Here is an 18,921-nt window from a genome sequence, read left to right on the forward strand (position 1 = left end):
GAAAAGAAACAACAACTGCACACAATACACTATAATTTATGGTACCATGCACACTTCTACCATGAATTTAATAATCAATAGACCATACCTCTTTTTTGAATTGTTTTGAGAAAAGAATGAAGTTAACTCCCTTGATGGCTTCACCTTCACTCTGCACACGACCCTTTAAAACAAAACAAAATTTAGGATTAAAACTTTGTAAGATGATAAAATTGAGGGGCTTTGATTTTTTTTATTTGTTTACTTCAAATAGACAAGCTTTCCTGAACTTCCTGCATAGCACTGCTGTCAATCATTGTTCTAATTTATAAAGATGTATCTGGTGTCAATCATTGTTCTAATTTATCAAGTTGTATCTGGCCCCAAGACCATAAACTCAGAATAGACTTAATTCTAAATATATATTCTAACTAAGTTTTGAAATTATCTTCATTAACAAATAATTTCTTTTTATTGCATTCTATCTTTTTTATCTATAAACTAGCAATAAATCTTATGCTATAAGTAATCAGATTCTAAGTTCATAGTTTTGAGGCCTGCTATAAGTAATCAAATTCTCGGTTCCTAGTCTTGACGCCTGCTATGAGTAATCAAATTCTCGGTTCCTAGTCTTGAGGTCTGCTATGAGTAATCAAATTCTCGGTTCCTAGTCTTGATGTCTGCTCTGAGTAATCAAATTCTCGGTTCATAGTCTTGATAAGTAATCAAATTCTCGGTTCATAGTCTTGAGGCCTGCTATGAGTAATCAAATTCTCGGTTCATAGTCTTAAGGTCTGCTATAAGTAATCAAATTCTCGGTTCATAATCTTGAGGCCTGCTATGAGTAATCAAATTCTCGGTTCCTAGTCTTGACGCCTGCTATGAGTAATCAAATTCTCGGTTCCTAGTTTTGAGGCCTGCTATAAGTAATCAAATTCTCGGTTCCTAGTCTTGACACCTGCTATGAGTAATCAAATTCTCGGTTCCTAGTCTTGAGGCCTGCTATGAGTAATCAAATTCTCGGTTCCTAGTCTTGACGCCTGCTATGAGTAATCAAATTCTCGGTTCCTAGTCTTGAGGCCTGAATTCTTACAGTGACTTGGTATCCAGATATCACCATGGACTCCACCACGTTGATGTTGTCATTCTTCACGGTGAACTTGACCTGGCTCTGTAATAGAACATTCACATGTAATCACTAATTAAATCACAGGTGTTTGTAGTAAAGGTACTGCAAAGTAAAACACAACATTAGCCATAGAAACCATTACAGGACAAGGTTCACATATCGTCTTATTCTGGCCCCGTGGATTTTCAAAATAAGCAAAGTTGACAATTTCCACTTTTAAACATAGAGAATATATGGAAAGTGCACCATGATTACAGATCTATGATTTTGACATAATTTTCAGACTAGTTTGTACACCATGTCATAACAGAGTACGTGTTGATGTAGCCATTTTGTCAAAATTTAGCTCAAACTAGCCTAAATTTTGGGAAGTTTTTCAAACTTGTGTTTAGACTACAACCAGTAAAATTACTACTTAAATTCATTGATAAAACTGTTAGCGATATTTAAAAATATGTCATTATCTATTTTTTGCATTGAGGGATGTACTCATATCTACAATTCTTTGTAATACATGTCAAAATGTAGTATTTTCCAATAAATATCAATACCTTAAAATATTCACATTTCCTGTTCTTTCATTAACGAACCTCCCATTGGAGAAATGCTTTATAGCTAATTAAAGTATGAAATCTTCACTTTATATCTATGCTTAGAATTAGACACAAACAGGGACTTGTTAAAAATGGAAATGCATAAATTGAACCAACCTCTTTGCCTTTTTACTCTTTGTTTGTAAAAATAGATGGCTTATAATAAATATCTTGTTCTCCCAGACTAGAAAGCAACCATGATAAAATCCTTCAGAGGTGTTGAAATTTACACCCACCCCCCCTGACTGAGCCTTCACTAGTAACATCTTTTACCTTTGAAAATTTGTAACCAGCAGAGGTGGCTTGCACTGTGTAGTCCTCCGGCATCACCTTGGAAAATGAGTAGGCACCCCCATCACTGGTGGTGGTGGTCTGAATGACAGAGGTGGTGCCCGTCTTTATCAAGGTCACAGTGACCCCTGCTGGACCATCAGACTGGCCCTTACTGATCACCTGCAGCAAAACACATGTAATTGATTATAATTTGTAGGAGACAAGTTTACATTCAATGATTTCTATTCATATTGGAAAGGAGAAAATTTATGGCTGGACCAGAAGTCAAACTTGGGACCCCTGCATTACTGGTCAGACACTCTAACCACTGACCTACCCAGACTGATACCCATGGTCCATATAGCCCAATCCACTACAATATGACATAATGGTCCATATAGCCCAATCCATTAAAATATAACACAATACAGCAGGCTATTTGAAAGGTGAATTGTTTTTGTTTTCTTGAGTAGACTATCCATATCTGATTATTCAAGAAAAGGTAAAGCTTACTTCACTTATTATGAAATGTGAAATATACTGACCAGTTCTATACTTGAGATTTAATCAAATTCGACAGACGCCTTGCTGGTCACTGACTGCTGTCAGACTTTGGCTTTAACACAGCGGCAGGAAAACTTACCCCAATTGTAAAAGTATCCAGTATTTTTAATTCCAATACTGACCACTGCCTTAACTCAAAGTACTTGTATATAGATGTAAATTGAACTTACTAATTCATTTTCGCTTCATTTCATAATGATGCAGTATGCTTCACGAATAATAAATCTGCAACTAACTTGGTTCAGATTTGCATAGGTTAATTACCTCAAGATCGAAATAAAAATTACATTTCCAAATAGGATGAAAAAAAATCAATCCCTGAATATCAAATTTTCAAGAGTGGACTGTAGTGTACATAAATGAAAAGGAAAAGTACACATATACAAGGAAAAGGTACATAAAAGTAAAGAAAATGTCCATAAATGTATAAAGAAAAAAAGAGTACACTTAGACGTAAAGAACAAGATGTGTTTGTGAAACAATGACACCAAAGTAATCCTGGTACCACACAAATTGTCTTGTCACAAGAAATACACATGTGAAATGTGAAAGTCCCATCACTAAGCATTCAAAAGTTAAGGACAAGTTTAGGGTTTTCAAAAGTAGATCAATCTCCAAGGTGAAAGTCATGAGGTAAAAATTATTGGTACTAAAAGAAAAGTCTTACCACAATGATAAGAAAGCCCTATCACCATTCATTCAAAAGTTATGGTTAAGGTTACAGATTTGGGGGACAAACAGACAGACCAAAAACTATAGATACTCCAGAATCTTCAATTACGGGGGCATAACAAATTGGTATACAATCATTTTTTGTAAATCTGAATATCACTGAATGTTTAATTTTAAAGACAGCTGCAATATGACTTTTGGTTGCCAAAAATATCTTTTTAAATTATTTTTTTGATTCTTATGATATGACCATCTACATGTGTACAGTATGACTTGATTTACGGTGGACATTTAAACATGAAATTCATCCTTAATCATGGCTAAAAATAAAGGTATCGTTTAATGGTGTTTTTAATTTCATGTACCTTCAGAGCTTATATGAATCTTAATATGAATCTTAGGCTTTAGGTAATTGCAGATCTATAACTCTCTTAGAAAATATTGGAACAAACCATTCTGGCCTGTCTCAATATTTCCCCAGAGATCAACGGATCTAAGTTGTAGGCATGGGATATATAAACATAATTATTATTCAATTGCAAACCCTTTTATTAGAATGGTCAATTCTTATGCAAAGTAATTTTTTGTTGTATCCAGTCTTAGTGTTTTGAGCAGAGTTATTTCTCTTTGCTGTATGTCTCTATAAGATTGGGAAATTTAAATGCCCACGAAATGCATGTCAGAACTTGCTTATAAAACAATTTACAGATTTAGACAACAGTGTGGGTGTACTCAACAGAACACAGAAAATGGCAGAGGATTCTTTCAGCTTCAGGGAGAACATCCACGTCGTTTCCTCATTCCGATTGCCAGGATCTGATGAACATTCAGGGAAGGAACCAAGGTTTGCCGTGCTAAGTATATGTGTGAATAACAACAAACACAGAGCCTACATCAAAACCGTAATGTCTATTTATACCACTGACACTGACGATATCGGGAACCAGGCTAATTGCCTGGTGGGTGATGATCAGTCTATGTTTTGTGCCATCAATAAGTCTGGGAATCTTTTACTTGCCAATGGAACTTTTAACAAAGGGACGTGGAAAGACACGTCAGTTCAAATTTTGCAAACAGCTCCCTCTGGTAGCCAACCTGAGCAGTATGCAGACCTATCAGAAGTCTGTCAGAATGTGCTTGGTTTAACAGTTACTAAAGAAGATGAAGTCTTCATATGTGTGGCAAATGACATAAATTCTGGAAAAGTAGTAAAAATCTCCCCTCAAAGACAGATTCTGGGACAATTCTCTATCAGCAAATTGCCACCTATCATAATAACTGGAAATGGCAAAGGGGAATTCTGCATCAAAACAAAGGACAACAAGCATTATATCATAATCAATTCTGAAGGAAATGTTGTCAGAGAGTTTAATTTGAGCGATTCTTTCAGTCGATTTCTAGGAGTTGCGTATGACAATTATGACAGACTCATTCTTTGTACCAGTAATAAAGATGGATCACAAAGCCTGATCAATGTCCTGGACAGCCATGATGCAACATGTCTAAAAAGCTTTCAGATAAAGTGTTCTAACCACAATTCAATATCTGCAGTCACTGTAGATCTTCAAGACAGAATATGGATTGGAACTCTTCAAGGGGAGATCACTGTGTTGGAATACTTGGAAAGACATAGTGCTTTGTGATCATGCTTTTATTTACAACATTTGAAAAATCAACATTTACTTTATCACTTTAAAAAAACCCAGAATTTCTATAGATTTAAGACAATTAATCCAAAATTGTTTATAAGTTATATAATGTTTCAATTTAAGTGTGTCATGCCAAAACTGGAGTCAGAATTTCAACACATAGTGCACGAGCTGAAGTCAAAATGTAACATATATTATTATGCTGACAGACTGCCAACATTTTTTTCAAAATATTAGGGTTTGGTATTTATATTTCTGTGAAGTTAAGGGTGATGATTCTGAATGTGTTTTCAGTGCTGACCAATGCAATTTTTAAAATCACAATATCAATTAGTTTGTTATTTTATTTGAACATATCAAAAATGATTAAAACTCTTCATTTGTGTGTCAATTAAATATTTGGACAAGTTTTCTTTATAACAGTTATTTTGGTTAGTGGTAAGCTTGAGTAAATATATATACAATTTATCTATAATCAGTATAGTGGTTCCTCAGTCTAAAGGTTAGCGCTTTCACCTGGCAAGCGTGTGATCCCGGGATAGAGCCCACACTTCACCAACGTTTTATCTTAATTTACCAAGCTGTTTCAGTTTCATCTGAATGAAAAATTTGAACAAGACAAAAAATAAAAACACACAGAGGAAATAGTGATAATGCATGTTTATAGATAATTGTGCACTATGTGAAAATGGTATGGTATTGGATATATTGGAAGAAACTCACAGGAAACTTAATGATATTGCATAGTATCATGCTTTGAAAACAATAAGCATACAATGTATCATAAACATTTATAATTAATGTCATAACAGAACAGATACATTTCAAATCTCCAGAAAAGTCAATTCTATGGGAAAAACATAACAGGTGTAGAGATTCAGTCACTTGATCTTGAAGCCATGATTGATTAATTTGTTGATCAACAGTACATTTCTACCATTGATCTGTCAGTTTAGTATATCAATATTTCACATAGTGATGAAGTTCCTTTATGGCACTCAGACCAAAAATAGGTCATAGTGAACTTTTTCTAGTTTGCTAATTTACTCTAAATTTTTACAGAATACAACATTATTTGGGCACACGTTCTAAAATATTAGAAAGCGCTCTCTCCCCAAATGGTGTGCAAAACTACACATTTAACATCAAGTATATACCGTAGTCTAGAGTTACCTTTCCTGAAACAGTGAATCCTGTGAATCTGAAGTTGATGTCTTCCCCAAGGCTACATTTATCTGTTTCCCCATCTACTTTCAGACTGTAATTTTCTGGCTCTGTTAAAATAATCAGAGGTATTTGATAAAGTTTTACATTACATGTACTAAGATTAAAATGAAAATAGAACTGAAAAGAAAACTGGTATATTGCTAAACAAGTATTTGCAAACTAGGCAAAATAGAAACAATGCATAGAAATTATTAGTTTTTCTCACATGAACCAAAACTGTGACTTTTTGTTCACTATTTCATTTTTTTAAGTTACAACAAATCATAAGTGATACATGAATGTAGGCTTTAGTTATTAATTTTCATGATGCCAATTTTACATTTTTTCTGAATTTTACACAGAAACAAATTACTATGATCCAGCATCGGGTTTAGAATTTAACTTTGGTCTTTAGCTATGTGGTCACATCTTACTGAAGATGAGAGAAACAGACAGGGTGGGATGGTTCAAGACGGCATGGGCCAAGACGAGATTGCAGAAGGAATTGAAGTATAAAAAATAACCATAACTAGAATGGTAAATTGCTTAAGGGTTACAAGGATCACAAATGACACGCTACATAGCAGCCGTCCAAAAGAAACAGCACAATGTCAAGACCGTCAAATCAAACTTTACCTAACCAATTTCTACCCATTACAATTACTGCCAACCAGACAACTGGAAGACAAGACAAATAAATATCAGCCCCAAAAGTATGAAATCAGCTCAAGGAGGCAGGCTTATGCCCTCTACATTCAGTGACATGGACCTACGCTAACAAATCGGATGACATGGTTACGCTTATTTTGGAACCATATTTTGTGGCAAAATGTTATCTTCAGTGATAAATCACAATGATGGAATGAGAGTATGCAGGTGACAAGATGAATGATATGCTGATATAAGGGTGCATGAAAGCAATAGGTTGGTGGAGGTAGTGTTATGGTTTGGGTGGGATACACATCATGGACAGAGAGAACTTAAAAGACAATCGAATGGAATCTGACAGGTGCAAGATACTGTCCATTCAGTACAACCATTCATTTCCATGAATCGCCTCATTTTTCAACAGGACAATGCTCCCTGTCAGGCAGACTGCCTGTAGGAAGTTATCAGAGCAACACAGACTTCCTCCCCTGGCCAGGGTAATCTTCAGACGTGTCCCCAATGGAGATTTTGGGAGACGAACTTGACAAATGGGCATGCAGACATCAAAATTCCTCAGCAATGACAGAACAGTTACATGTTTCTTTAAACGAGGAGTGAAATAACATTCCATAAACAATCATTCCAACAACCCAGAGACAACTACAAGAAAAAACAAACATCTTAAATTCATATGCCCAAAAGACCGGACTAAACATCAACATAGCAAAAACAAAAGTGATGGTGGTAAACCAGAAAATCACAGATCCAATTACCATCCAATTGTAAATGTAGAAGATTTTACATATCTTGGCAGTGTAATCAGCAATGACAATGGAGCAAAAAAAGACATACAATCAAGAATATCAAAAGCCCGTACAGCCTTTCACAGACTTCAGCCAATCCGGAAGTCACAAAACTTCAGCATAAACACCAAGCTGAAGTTGTTTAACAGCAACGTGAAATCAGTCCTCCTTTACGGCTCGGAATGCTGGAGAATAATACAGAGCGACATACAGAGGATAGAGGCATTCCATAACAGCTGCCTCAGAAAAATTCATCAAATATACTGGCCTAACAAAATAACAAACAAGAACTTGTTCAATATTAGCAAATGTAGTAGTATCTCAACACAGATAAAACAGTGGCGCTTTAGATGGCTAGGTCATGTTCTGAGAATGCCCAGTGAGAAGATTCCAAAAACTGCCTTGCACTGGACACCACCAGGGAAACGAAAGCCAGGTAGACCTCGAACCACCTGGAGGAGAACCATCCAAGCGAAACTTCAAGAGGAAGGTTACACCTGGGGGCAGGCTCAGCACTTGGCAAAGGAGAGGGACAAATGGAGGAAGCTTGTTGGTGCCTTATGTCCCACCGGGGATGAAGAGGATAAGTAAGTAAGTAACCAATCATTCAAGCTTTAAGTGCCTCCAAGATTACGAGCTGTGATAAATTAAATTGAGACCATACTTGCTCTTAGATGATCAATTGTATTTTACAGTATCCAATTTAAGATGCACAGTTCTCAAGGAAGGTGTGCATCAGTTCTTTTTTTGTCTAGCTTATTAAAAAGTGACAATTTCTTTTTTTGTCTAGCTTATTAAAAAGTGACAATTTCTTTTTTCTCCAACAAATAATACAGAGCAAATGCTGCATAAAGAAATTATTCTTTTAACAGAGTAACCTAATCACATGCTTTTACGATTTCATACAATTCTTATACGTCATCAAATAACAGTAAAAACAACATACCAAAGCTCCATCCTTTGGGTGGTTCTACTTTCAGAATGAAGTCAGCCTTCTCATAGAGAGGAATCAGATAGTATCCTGTGTTAGGGGCACAGTCTGTCTGGTACTTAATGCTACCATGGGTTGTGTAGAGTTTAACCTTCAAGTAATCATTAAACATATGGTGAAATTACCGGTATTATACAAACAGCTTATCAATTATCATGTTTTATGTATCACTTTCCCTGTTATGAGCTAAAACTTTATCTGCTTAAACTCCACATATACAGTCTTAGATCAATTTTCAAATTCTGTGTGGAATAAACTTTTGAGAATAAATGTAGGTATGTCACAATTTTTGTGCTTTGAAATTGGGCTCATCATGCCTATTAAACACTACAGGTTTAAGTTATGACAAATGCAAAATTCAACAGACAGCAATCACAGCACCATACTCGTCATCCTGGCAGCCATTGCAGCCAAGATCTTGTCAGATTAAGCTCAATAAAAAGTTTGCAATTAACGAATTAGAATCAAGTTGAAAGCAGGAAAATACATTTATTTGTAATTATTCATCTTATCATTAGAGCTTTGAGTAAAACTAAAATAATTTAATTGAAAATAACACGGACATAAGTTTACCAATTTCATTCAAGAATCTATAAAAAAAATCCAGCCGATGTGAATCACACCTGTAATTGTACCACAAAACAGACCTTTTGGAACTGTAGTTGTAAATATCAAAAGTTGTAAAATGTATGATTTTTTGGACTAAAAGTACATGTCTGAAATTTGACCAATCAGTTAACAGTTATAGCCCCCTTAGCAAAAAATATTTTCTCTCTCTTTCTCCCTCTCTCTCTATCTACATATAGGTATAGAAAGGTTGTTTTTGTTATACCTACAGGGCTCAAAATAACTGATGGCCTGAGACTAGTAAATTATGGATTTGGGCTGGTGCTTTGTAAAGAGCAAGTGTCCTTGGGGCTAGTTAATTTGAATAAATACCAAAATACTTCAACAATCAAAATAGTATGTTATTTATGGAAGTGTTTTATCATTATTATCCATCATAGAATTTGAATTTCGGCAGATCAGATTCGTTTTTACCAGCTATTAGCCTACGAGTTCAAACGAGTCAACCATATTGAAACATTAAATTTTCGGTGAAGATCCACAGCAAAAGTAGTAATATTGTCCAATCGTTTTGCACCTTTTGAACTTGAGTCATTCATTGCTGAACAACCACAATATGGTTGACTCGTTTGAACTCGGAGGCTAATAGCTGGTGAAAACGAATCTGATCTGCTGAAACAGACGATCAATATTCATTCAAATATTGTGAGGGTGACCACAAGTAGCTATATCTTAAACGGTAATTCCAAGTTGGACTGCAACGGATGACGGATGCATAAAATCCAACGTAGTGAAGGAAAATTGCATGGAGAAAATGGAGTAGGGCTAACGATGGCGACCTAATTCTCAGAAGTTGGACTTATTTTTTCAAAGTTCCTGTGAAGTCAGGTAAACGATTTTTGTATTATAAAACAGAACAATATTCTGGCTTTCAACTGGGAAAACTTTTTATGCATTATCACGATTAATATCGAAGTTTTGAGAGTTTAAAGCAAGCAACAGAGAATTAATGGCTGCTTTGTTAGCTCCTTTCCCACTATTATACTATATATACCAATTTGCTCATATGGTGTCAAAACCCTGTGGGCATAGCCGTACATCAGGCTATGCCTGTCCACTTCTCTAGAGAGAATACTGAAAATAACGCTGTAAGAAGCATTTTGCCTTACAAATATCTATTGTATCAAAAACAAAACACACTGGTCTGCCTGCGCATTCTCTCTAATCTACCAGGTCCAGTCCAAAGACTATTTCTACCTACGTAGCTACTTATAGCTACGTAGTTATTTAAACCTACTCCAGGTAGCTATTTTTACCTACTTTTTCCTTTACTTGCATTTCGTGGCCAAACGCAGGAACGACGCAATATGGTGTGTACCAAAATTTCTTGATTAACTTACACTGACGATGAATGCCACAAAAATATTGGACAAAAATGATTACTTTCTAACCTTTTAAATTTGCATAAATAACAGCATCCAGTTCCATTTCCTAAGAGCTGAGGATCAAAGCTACGTGTTATAAAGTGTGGAATGTCTTTCAAATCTGTATTAATTTTAAAGTTTACCTTCATGCATTTTTATATTAAAGGATTTTGGGGCGAATTTTCATGCATTTCCTCTGCATTCTCCACCCTCGTAAAGTATTCAAATTTACACTCTGAATTTTGTCGTGCACATGCACAACATGATGCATAAAACGACTGACGGTGACCTGTTTAAAAGATGCGCCTTAATTATTATTTATTTATATTTTCAAAAACAGGTAAAAGTAGGTAGAAGTAGCTACTTTAAGTAGGTTTAAATACCTACGTAGCGATTAATAGCTACGTAGGTAGAAATAGTCTTTGGACTGGACCTGTCACTACCGCTTGGCAATGAGGAAATTCGAATTACACCTTACTTACCTCTACCAAGGAAAAATTTATATCTACGTCGGATTTTACAAATCCACCGCAACCTAAAACTCCGTCTGATCTTACATGATTCAGTTTTTGAACAATAAGAATGAAGAGACATAAAATTTTGGAAGAAAACATGATCACGACTAACACCACGACACAGTTCGGATCGGATCGCGTTAATCGGAAACACATTCGCCAAATATAAATCACGAACTATACGGACCCAAATTCCGGAATAATTTAAATTGATGCTGGCTCCAGTGATCCGCCCTATGTGGTGTTACTATGCGATACCATCCATACTGTACCAAACTTTACTCATAGCTTTTGAATGGTGAGTTATAGGGCTCTCATATTTCAGTTATAGCAAGACCTTTTTCTGGTACCAAAAATTTTAACCTTGTGACATGGGAGTTTAACCTACTTTTGAGAAGTGTAATCTATTGAATATCTACTGAACTATTTCAAGTAGTGCTTTCATAATTTGCAGATAGTTCCCTATGGTAGGACCTTACAATTCATTCTTTGAACTTGTGTTCTTAATCATTGAATGTGACCCAACTTCAAAACGGGAGTTTGTGGAGTTGGCGACATGGATGAAAATGGGGAGAGGTTTGCTAACATATCTCTCAACAACCTAGTGATCGGAGACAGCGTCTCCGCACACAGGAAGATACACAAGGCAACTTGGGTTTCACCGAACGGTTGCACTGAAAACCAAAATAGACCATGTCTGCATCGCCAAGAAGTTCAGAAGTAATATGTACCTCAATAAGGACCTCAATCCAGTAGACATACCACCAGCAGAGGAAGACCTCCCCATAGACAGCAACATGCCAACCAGATAGGGAATCTGTACGACAATAAAGCAGTTGAAGAACGGCAGAGCAGCAGGCCCAGACAGTATTCCAGCAGAAGCATTAAAGGCGGACCTACACACCACCGTAGAGATGTTGTTCCCATTGTATGAAAATATCTGGAAGGAGGAACATATACCATCAGACTGGAAGGAGGGATACCTTATAAAGATACATGAGAAGGGTGACCTAGCAAATGTACCAACTACCGAGTATTACTCTCCTGTCCGTACCAGAGAAAGTGTTCAACAGGATCATCCTGAACAGGAATTAAGGACCAAGTAGATGCTCACCGAAGAGACCAGCAAGCAGACTCCCGTAAAGACAAATCCTGCACAGACCAGATGAAAACCGGAGTTCGTCAAGGGTGCTTGCTCTCCCCTTTTCTCTTCCTGCTCGCTATTGACTGGATTATGAAGATATCAACGGCCAAGACAACAACAGGAATCCAGTGGACACCTTTCAAGCAACTTGATGACCTCTGCTTCGCAGATGACTTGGCACTACTGTCCCATACCCGACAACAAACGCAGGAGAAGACCAAAAATGTAGCATCCGCTTCAGCGCAAGTAGGCCTAAACAACAAGGGGAAGACCAAGATATTTCTCAAAGTTAACACCATCAGCAGCGAACCAATCAAGTGGAAAATGAGATACTAGAAGATGTGGAGTCTTTCACATGTTTGGGAAGTGTCATCGACAAGTTGGACGGAACTTATGCTGATGTGAGAGCTAGAATAGGAAAAGCCAGAGTAGCATTCCTATAACTGAAGAACATGGAACTCCAAAGAGCTGACTCTTCAGACCAAGATCAGGCTGTTCAACTCAAACGTCAAGTAAGTTCTTTTCTACGGGGCTGAAACCTGGAGGACAACAGTCAAGAAGATCCAGACCTTTATAAATTCTTGTCTGAGAAGGATGCTCCAAATCCACAGGCTGAAAACCACCAGCAACAAAGACCTGTGGCAGAGAACCAACCAACTCCCTGCAGAAGACGAGACAGCGAACCAATCAAGTGGAAGATGAGATACTAGAAGAGGACGACCCTGGAGGTGGATTGGTCACACACTCCGTAAGCCAGCGTCAAACATCATTGGACAAGCACTGACCTGGAATCCCCAAGGAAAGAGAAACAGAGGCCGGCCGAGAAACACATGGCGCCGAGACCTCCATGCCAATACCAAGAAAATGGAATATACCTGGCGACAGATTGAACAGAAGGCCCAGGATAGAGACGCCTGGAAATATCTTGTCGGCGGCATATGCCCCAGGAGGGGTAGCAGGCATAAGTAAGTTACATGTAAAAATAACAGGAAATGAACTTTGTCAAAAAAGTATCCCCTCCCTAAATGCACATGTTGCGATTTTAATGAGCTCACAAAAAGTACATGTATATATATATAAAATATTTGTCAGTAGCATACAACATACAACCTGAAATAAGTCACCTGCCTGTATGATTCGTAGTACTGTGAGTGTCCGACTCGATATCAAATGTACTACTCAAAATTTGATAGGGATCATAGATATTTTTCTGTTTAAAAAATCAATAACTGCATAACTGGCAATATTGTGTCCAAGTGAAATCAAAAACTTCTTCAACAAACTTGCACGTGCATTTCATGCCATGGGAAATGCGTTTCTCATCAGTTTATGCTTTTGCTACCATTGCACGATTTTCACTCAGGCATCGGTGTCTGATTCTTTCTAAAAATTCAAACTCACTTGAGTGTTTACACTACGTTTATCAACACAATGCCCCCTCAACGTGTAAGGCGTCGCCTGACGACAGAACAACTGGGCAGATGTATTGGAATGCTTGACGCTGGCTATTCACAACGTGACGTTGCAAATGCACTAAACGTCAGCCAGAGCGTTGTAAACAGGGCCTGGCACCGACAACAAACTTTTTGTACAGCAGCACACCGACGTGGGGGTGGTCGTCAGAGGTCGACAACCCAACGCCAAGACCATTTTGTGGCTCTTCAGGCACGACGCCATCCCTTCTGGACAGCAACCAGCCTACGTAACGACCTCCTGAACGCCTCGGGGGTGAATGTGTCCACTCAGACGATACGGAATCGGCTTCACAATGCAGGTCTCAACTCGAGAAGGGCATGTGTTCGAGTCCCTCTGACTGTTCGACACCGGCGGGAGCGATTGGACTGGGCTGAAGATCATGTCACTTGGACACAGAACGATTGGGTTCAAGTTCTGTTTACCGATGAGTCCAGGTATTGTTTGGACTTTACAGACAGGAGGCACCGAGTGTGGCGACGACAACGTGAACGTTTCCATGATGCCAACATCAGTGAACATGACCGTTATGGTGGTGGTTCCATCATGGTCTGGGGTGGAATCAGCAGGGATGGAAGAACATATCTTCATGTCCTGGAGAGACGAACAATGACGGGGTGCGGTACCGGGATGAGATCCTCGATGTTTACGTCAGACCCTACGCTGGTGCTGTTGGCCCTGAGTTCATCCTGATGGATGATAACGCCCGTCCTCATCGCGCCAGGGTGGTGAAGTACCTTCAGCAGGAGACAATTGTCCGTATGGACTGGCCAGCACGCACGCCGGACTTGAACCCGACTGAGCATGTATGGAACATGCTGCAGGTTGCCCTTTCACGCCGTAGAGCACAACCCACGACTTTGGCAGAGCTCGGAAACGCCCTCGTGGAAGAGTGGAACAACCTTCCCATTGGAAACATCCGGGTGCTTATTGACAGTGTACAATTTCTAAGACGTCCTAAGATTATGGAAGTCCATAATGTGCATTTTAGAACATATTCCAGTAGCTGTGTAAGTGTGTGTGTTGGGGGGGGGGGTGTTCAATGGTGATCACTCCCTTCAAATTAGTGGCACTGCTGTGGTACCCTCATATGGGAAAACTGGAACGCAGCCTGCTTATACAATAGCCGTTTCATAGATGACATTGAAATGAAGTGGACCAACAGCCGGGACGGTCTCAATAATGACGCGACCTTTGCCACTCTATCAAATTCACGGTGGAAATATCTAATTCCACGAACGCGTTCTTGGATACTGCAGCCATGATAACAATAGATGACCAGATAGAGTTCAGTCTCTACACTAAGCCCATATTCTCATTTATACTTGATGCTATAAGTTGTCATCCGCCGTATACTTTGAGAGGTTTAGTCTAACGAATCCGCCACATCTGTTCTAGACTCACATTTACCAAGAGCAGTCAACTCCTGAAGACCCGTCTGAGCAACATAGGCTATAAAACCATGAAAACGTAAATTGTGCAATTAGCAATTGATAAGATAGCCGGACAAGACAGACAATCCCTCTTACAATATAGAGAAAAATAGAGGAACGACAGGTGTTGTATAGCAGCCTATTCCCCTAGCCATCCCCCCCCGGAAAAATTGCTATATATATAGTAAAAAAAAACCCACCCGCCCCCGGAAAATGGCTATATAGATCCCCCCACGGAAATGCGGCTATATAGTAGGATTTTTCACCATTTATAGCCAGAGGACACCCCCCCCCCCCGGAAAACCTACTACATGTATACAGTAGATTCCTCATCCTCTTTTCATTCAAGTTACGTTTATGACAGACCATTTCCGTACATATTCTTTCCATTCTGAAATTTCTGGATATTCATTTCTTTTATAGTTAATTTCCGAATTCCCTTGGTATTGGATTTTTGGAAATATTTATTATTCAACAAACATCATTTCATTTAGTGGAATGCCATTTAAACCAATCATATACATGTACTTAGAATTCAGAACGTTTCGTGCTTGTAAAACAGCACCTATTTAGGCAACTCAGAATTTGTTAGTTAAATAGAAAAGTATTTATCCCATGGCGAATCAAAATTGTCTGTCTCAATTGCAATTTGATTAACATAAAAACTTTTCATACAGATAGTGGAGTAAAACTTAAACTCTACAACTCTGTTGATTGCCTACCTCTGATTCCAAATTGCTAATCAACTCGCTCTCTCGATTCTTTTAAACACCTCATTAGGAGAAAGTTGGATTTTTCAATTAGATTAGAATTAGAGGTTTTTGAGAGGAAACTTTTCCCCCAACTGTTCTCGAATCATTGGTGGATTAATAGATGTGAGCAAATTATCGATATGATTCGCAAATTCCAGGCAGTGCAACTCTCACCTGTACATATTCGTTTACAAATTCTTTCCATAGGTGAATTAATATTTTGAATCTGACAAATGGACAACGTCATTATATTTTATTCCCATACGAAGAATATTCTGGAAAAGTTTCAATTTTTAGTATGCACTCCTAAAACTTTTTTAGCTCACCTGAGCTGAAAGCTCAAGTGAGCTTTTCTGACCACCTATTGTCCGTCTGTAACCTTTCCACATTTTCGACTTCTTCTCCAGAACCACTGAGCAAATTTCAACAAATCTTGGCATAAAGCAACCTTGGGAAAAGGGGATTCACGTTTGTTCAAATGAAGGGTCGCGTCCTTCTACAAGGGGAGATAATAGCGAAATAGTGGAAATGCATTGACGACTTTTAAAAATCTCCAAAATCACGTAGTCAATTTCAACCAAACTTAACACAAAGCATTCTTAGATTAAAAAACTATAGAGATCAATGGAAAACGGAAACTATTATAAATTGTCATTTAGCAAATTTGTACCAAAATTTTTGTTGTTTCAGGGGGTGGGGGGAGGCATATGTTTACAGACCAAAACACAGCGAAAATGTTCACTCTGCGGTCAATTACAATTGAAGTTAAAGTGTGAGAAATGAGGATTAACCATTTTTTACTCAATAATATAAAGCAATATGATAAATTAAATGGTTGTTTATTGATATTAACACCATCTTAAAAATATGACGTTTTAAAACCCGGTTTAAAGGAGCATATTTTTCTATCCCCTAATCAAAAGGAGTTGAAATTAAGAACAATTGATTAATTAACACTGGTATTAAAGTTAATAATCTATTGCTAATATCATTCGCAAAATTACAAAGCTTTTTAAAATATACGAGTTGAAAATGTAGCTGGGAATCCAGAGTTAGCGTGCGTAGTTTTTTCTTTAAGGGGATATAGTAATTATACATAATGACTATTTAGTTGTTACCTTTGAATTGCTTTTCTGAATCAAAGTGCTAGTATAATGATAATTTTGCTCAAGTTTATTTATTGCTAGGAACTGCTGCTCGGGTGAGCGATGTGATCCACGGGCCTCTTGTTACTTTTAAGTTTCATATACACATATTCAAAAACTGTGACAAAATCATTCCAGTTTTAAAACTGCAGTCCTGCACGTGCATTCACGTGCACTTCTCTCTGGTTTGTGGATTTTATTTTGGTAATCTTCTTTTACAAAACTGAAAGCGCGACTATTCTTAAATGTTTTAAACTCGTTTCGAAACCTATATTGCTATTGGTCTGCGTCCCTCGTCGTCTGTCAACAGCATCTCAAAAACTAATGAGTCAGTCTTTACCAAATTTGATATTTAGCATCCGTAGGAAAAAGGGATAAGAAATTGTAAAGTTCATTACCCTCACCCCAAGGAACCTTAACGTTGGGGTAAAAACTGTAAAATTGATGCAATTCTTTTCTGTACTCCTAGGCATATAGCAGACTAACTGAATATATAGTAATGGTGAGCCAGAAAGCCTCTATCAAAATTGTAAATTTCATGACCCCCGGGGCAGGGGTTCCTGTCAATCATAACTACTCGGCTATATCTGTTGCCGAAAATTTCTTAATGGTTACCGAAAAGGACGAGCGCGTGATCAGGAATGGGGTTCATGTGCTAGGGCGTGGCCATATTGGTCATATAGCGAAAATGCATCATTCCTTTAAAAATCTTCTTCTCTACTCCTAGGCAAATAGCAGACAAACTGAGTATACAGTAATGATGGGCAAGGAAGTCTCTACCAAAATTGTTAATTTCATGATCCCTGGGGCAGGAGCTGTAAAGTAATGCCTGGTTGCGGAGGGGGGTGGGGGGTGGTGGTGGTAAATTTCCAGACATGAATTATGAAGGACTGTTCCGAGATTCGGTGAAGCCGTCAGTCCAAATATTCAGCCAAGTCGAATCTCAGCCGAGATTACTTCTATACCTCAGAATGTTTCTGGTAATGAATTGCTCGACCCCGCCAATTTGAGTACATGTATATGCTTACAAAGTGAATTAAATTTCGCGGAGAGAATGAACTTGTTATGTAGAACACTCGTAGACTTTACAGCACCGTGCGCACTCCAGCGGATCCGCCGTCCAGTGGAGTTTGGATTGCTAATTCACTACCTCGGGTAAGCTCTCCTGATCGAAGTTTGTCCGTAATTTTTTTTTTACATTGTTGACTTCTTAAGCATTGAATTTGTTTCATTTGCTTTTAAAATAGTAAGAATGAAACCAAAGTATATATCTTTATTGTGATTTGATACATTGCATAATTCTCAAGATTTTGAAGAAGACAACAAAAAAACAAAAACAAAAAAATAAATAAAAATCAAAGTCTCTGAAATATAGGAAAATGAAGCATTTTCATAAAAATGATCAGCAAAAAATTATAAAGAAATCCATTCTTTAAATGTGATAGATGTCATCAAGTCTTCGATTTAAAGATTTGTAAATCTTCTTCCGTAAGATAGCTTTCCAGACATTTCAGACTAAACGTCCAAAGTTCTTCTTGGTGTTCAACGTTTCTGAAAAAAAAAATCACTTTCTAAATTTATTTTAAAAAACGCCACCAATGCAACTTGAATGAAAATGTATAACTTTTTTGTGATTATAAGGAATTTCAGGTTTATATCACAAGTTCGCAAAAATCCTATTTAATAATGCATAACATCATAATCATTATGTTACACCATAAACATACGAATACCTGACCCTGAAACGATTTTGTGGTGATATACAATTACCTACCTCGCTTCAGAGGAGGGGTTGTCAGGGGCGCACTTGTCGAAATATAAATCTCTCGTACCAGCGTGTTTAGGGTTGATGGCGGTGTCGATACTGGTTATGGCGCCTTGGTATGGAGTGATAGACACACCTGGATTATATAGAAAGCTTTATATTTCCTATGTTTCTAGAATGACGCATTCTAACTGGC

The 18,921-nt window shown here is 37.7% G+C and overlaps 1 protein-coding gene across 1 annotated transcript in view; it reads right to left on the reverse strand.

Moving 5' to 3' along the window:
* The window catches only part of LOC125683225 (BOS complex subunit NOMO1-like), a 61,733-nt gene that overhangs the window by 25,203 nt on the left and 17,609 nt on the right, over window positions 1-18,921 (reverse strand). Inside the window, exons 7-14 of the mRNA XM_048924154.2 lie at window positions 18,735-18,861; window positions 18,432-18,511; window positions 10,981-11,180; window positions 8,463-8,598; window positions 6,033-6,133; window positions 1,975-2,154; window positions 1,073-1,150; window positions 89-163 (exon numbers count right to left, since the gene is read on the reverse strand). Coding sequence (XP_048780111.2) covers window positions 89-163; window positions 1,073-1,150; window positions 1,975-2,154; window positions 6,033-6,133; window positions 8,463-8,598; window positions 10,981-11,180; window positions 18,432-18,511; window positions 18,735-18,861 — 977 coding nt within the window. The remainder of the gene's footprint in view (window positions 1-88; window positions 164-1,072; window positions 1,151-1,974; window positions 2,155-6,032; window positions 6,134-8,462; window positions 8,599-10,980; window positions 11,181-18,431; window positions 18,512-18,734; window positions 18,862-18,921) is intronic.

This window comes from Ostrea edulis, chromosome 6 (genome assembly GCF_947568905.1).
Source record: "Ostrea edulis chromosome 6, xbOstEdul1.1, whole genome shotgun sequence".
Classification (NCBI taxonomy): Eukaryota; Metazoa; Mollusca; class Bivalvia; order Ostreida; family Ostreidae; genus Ostrea; species Ostrea edulis.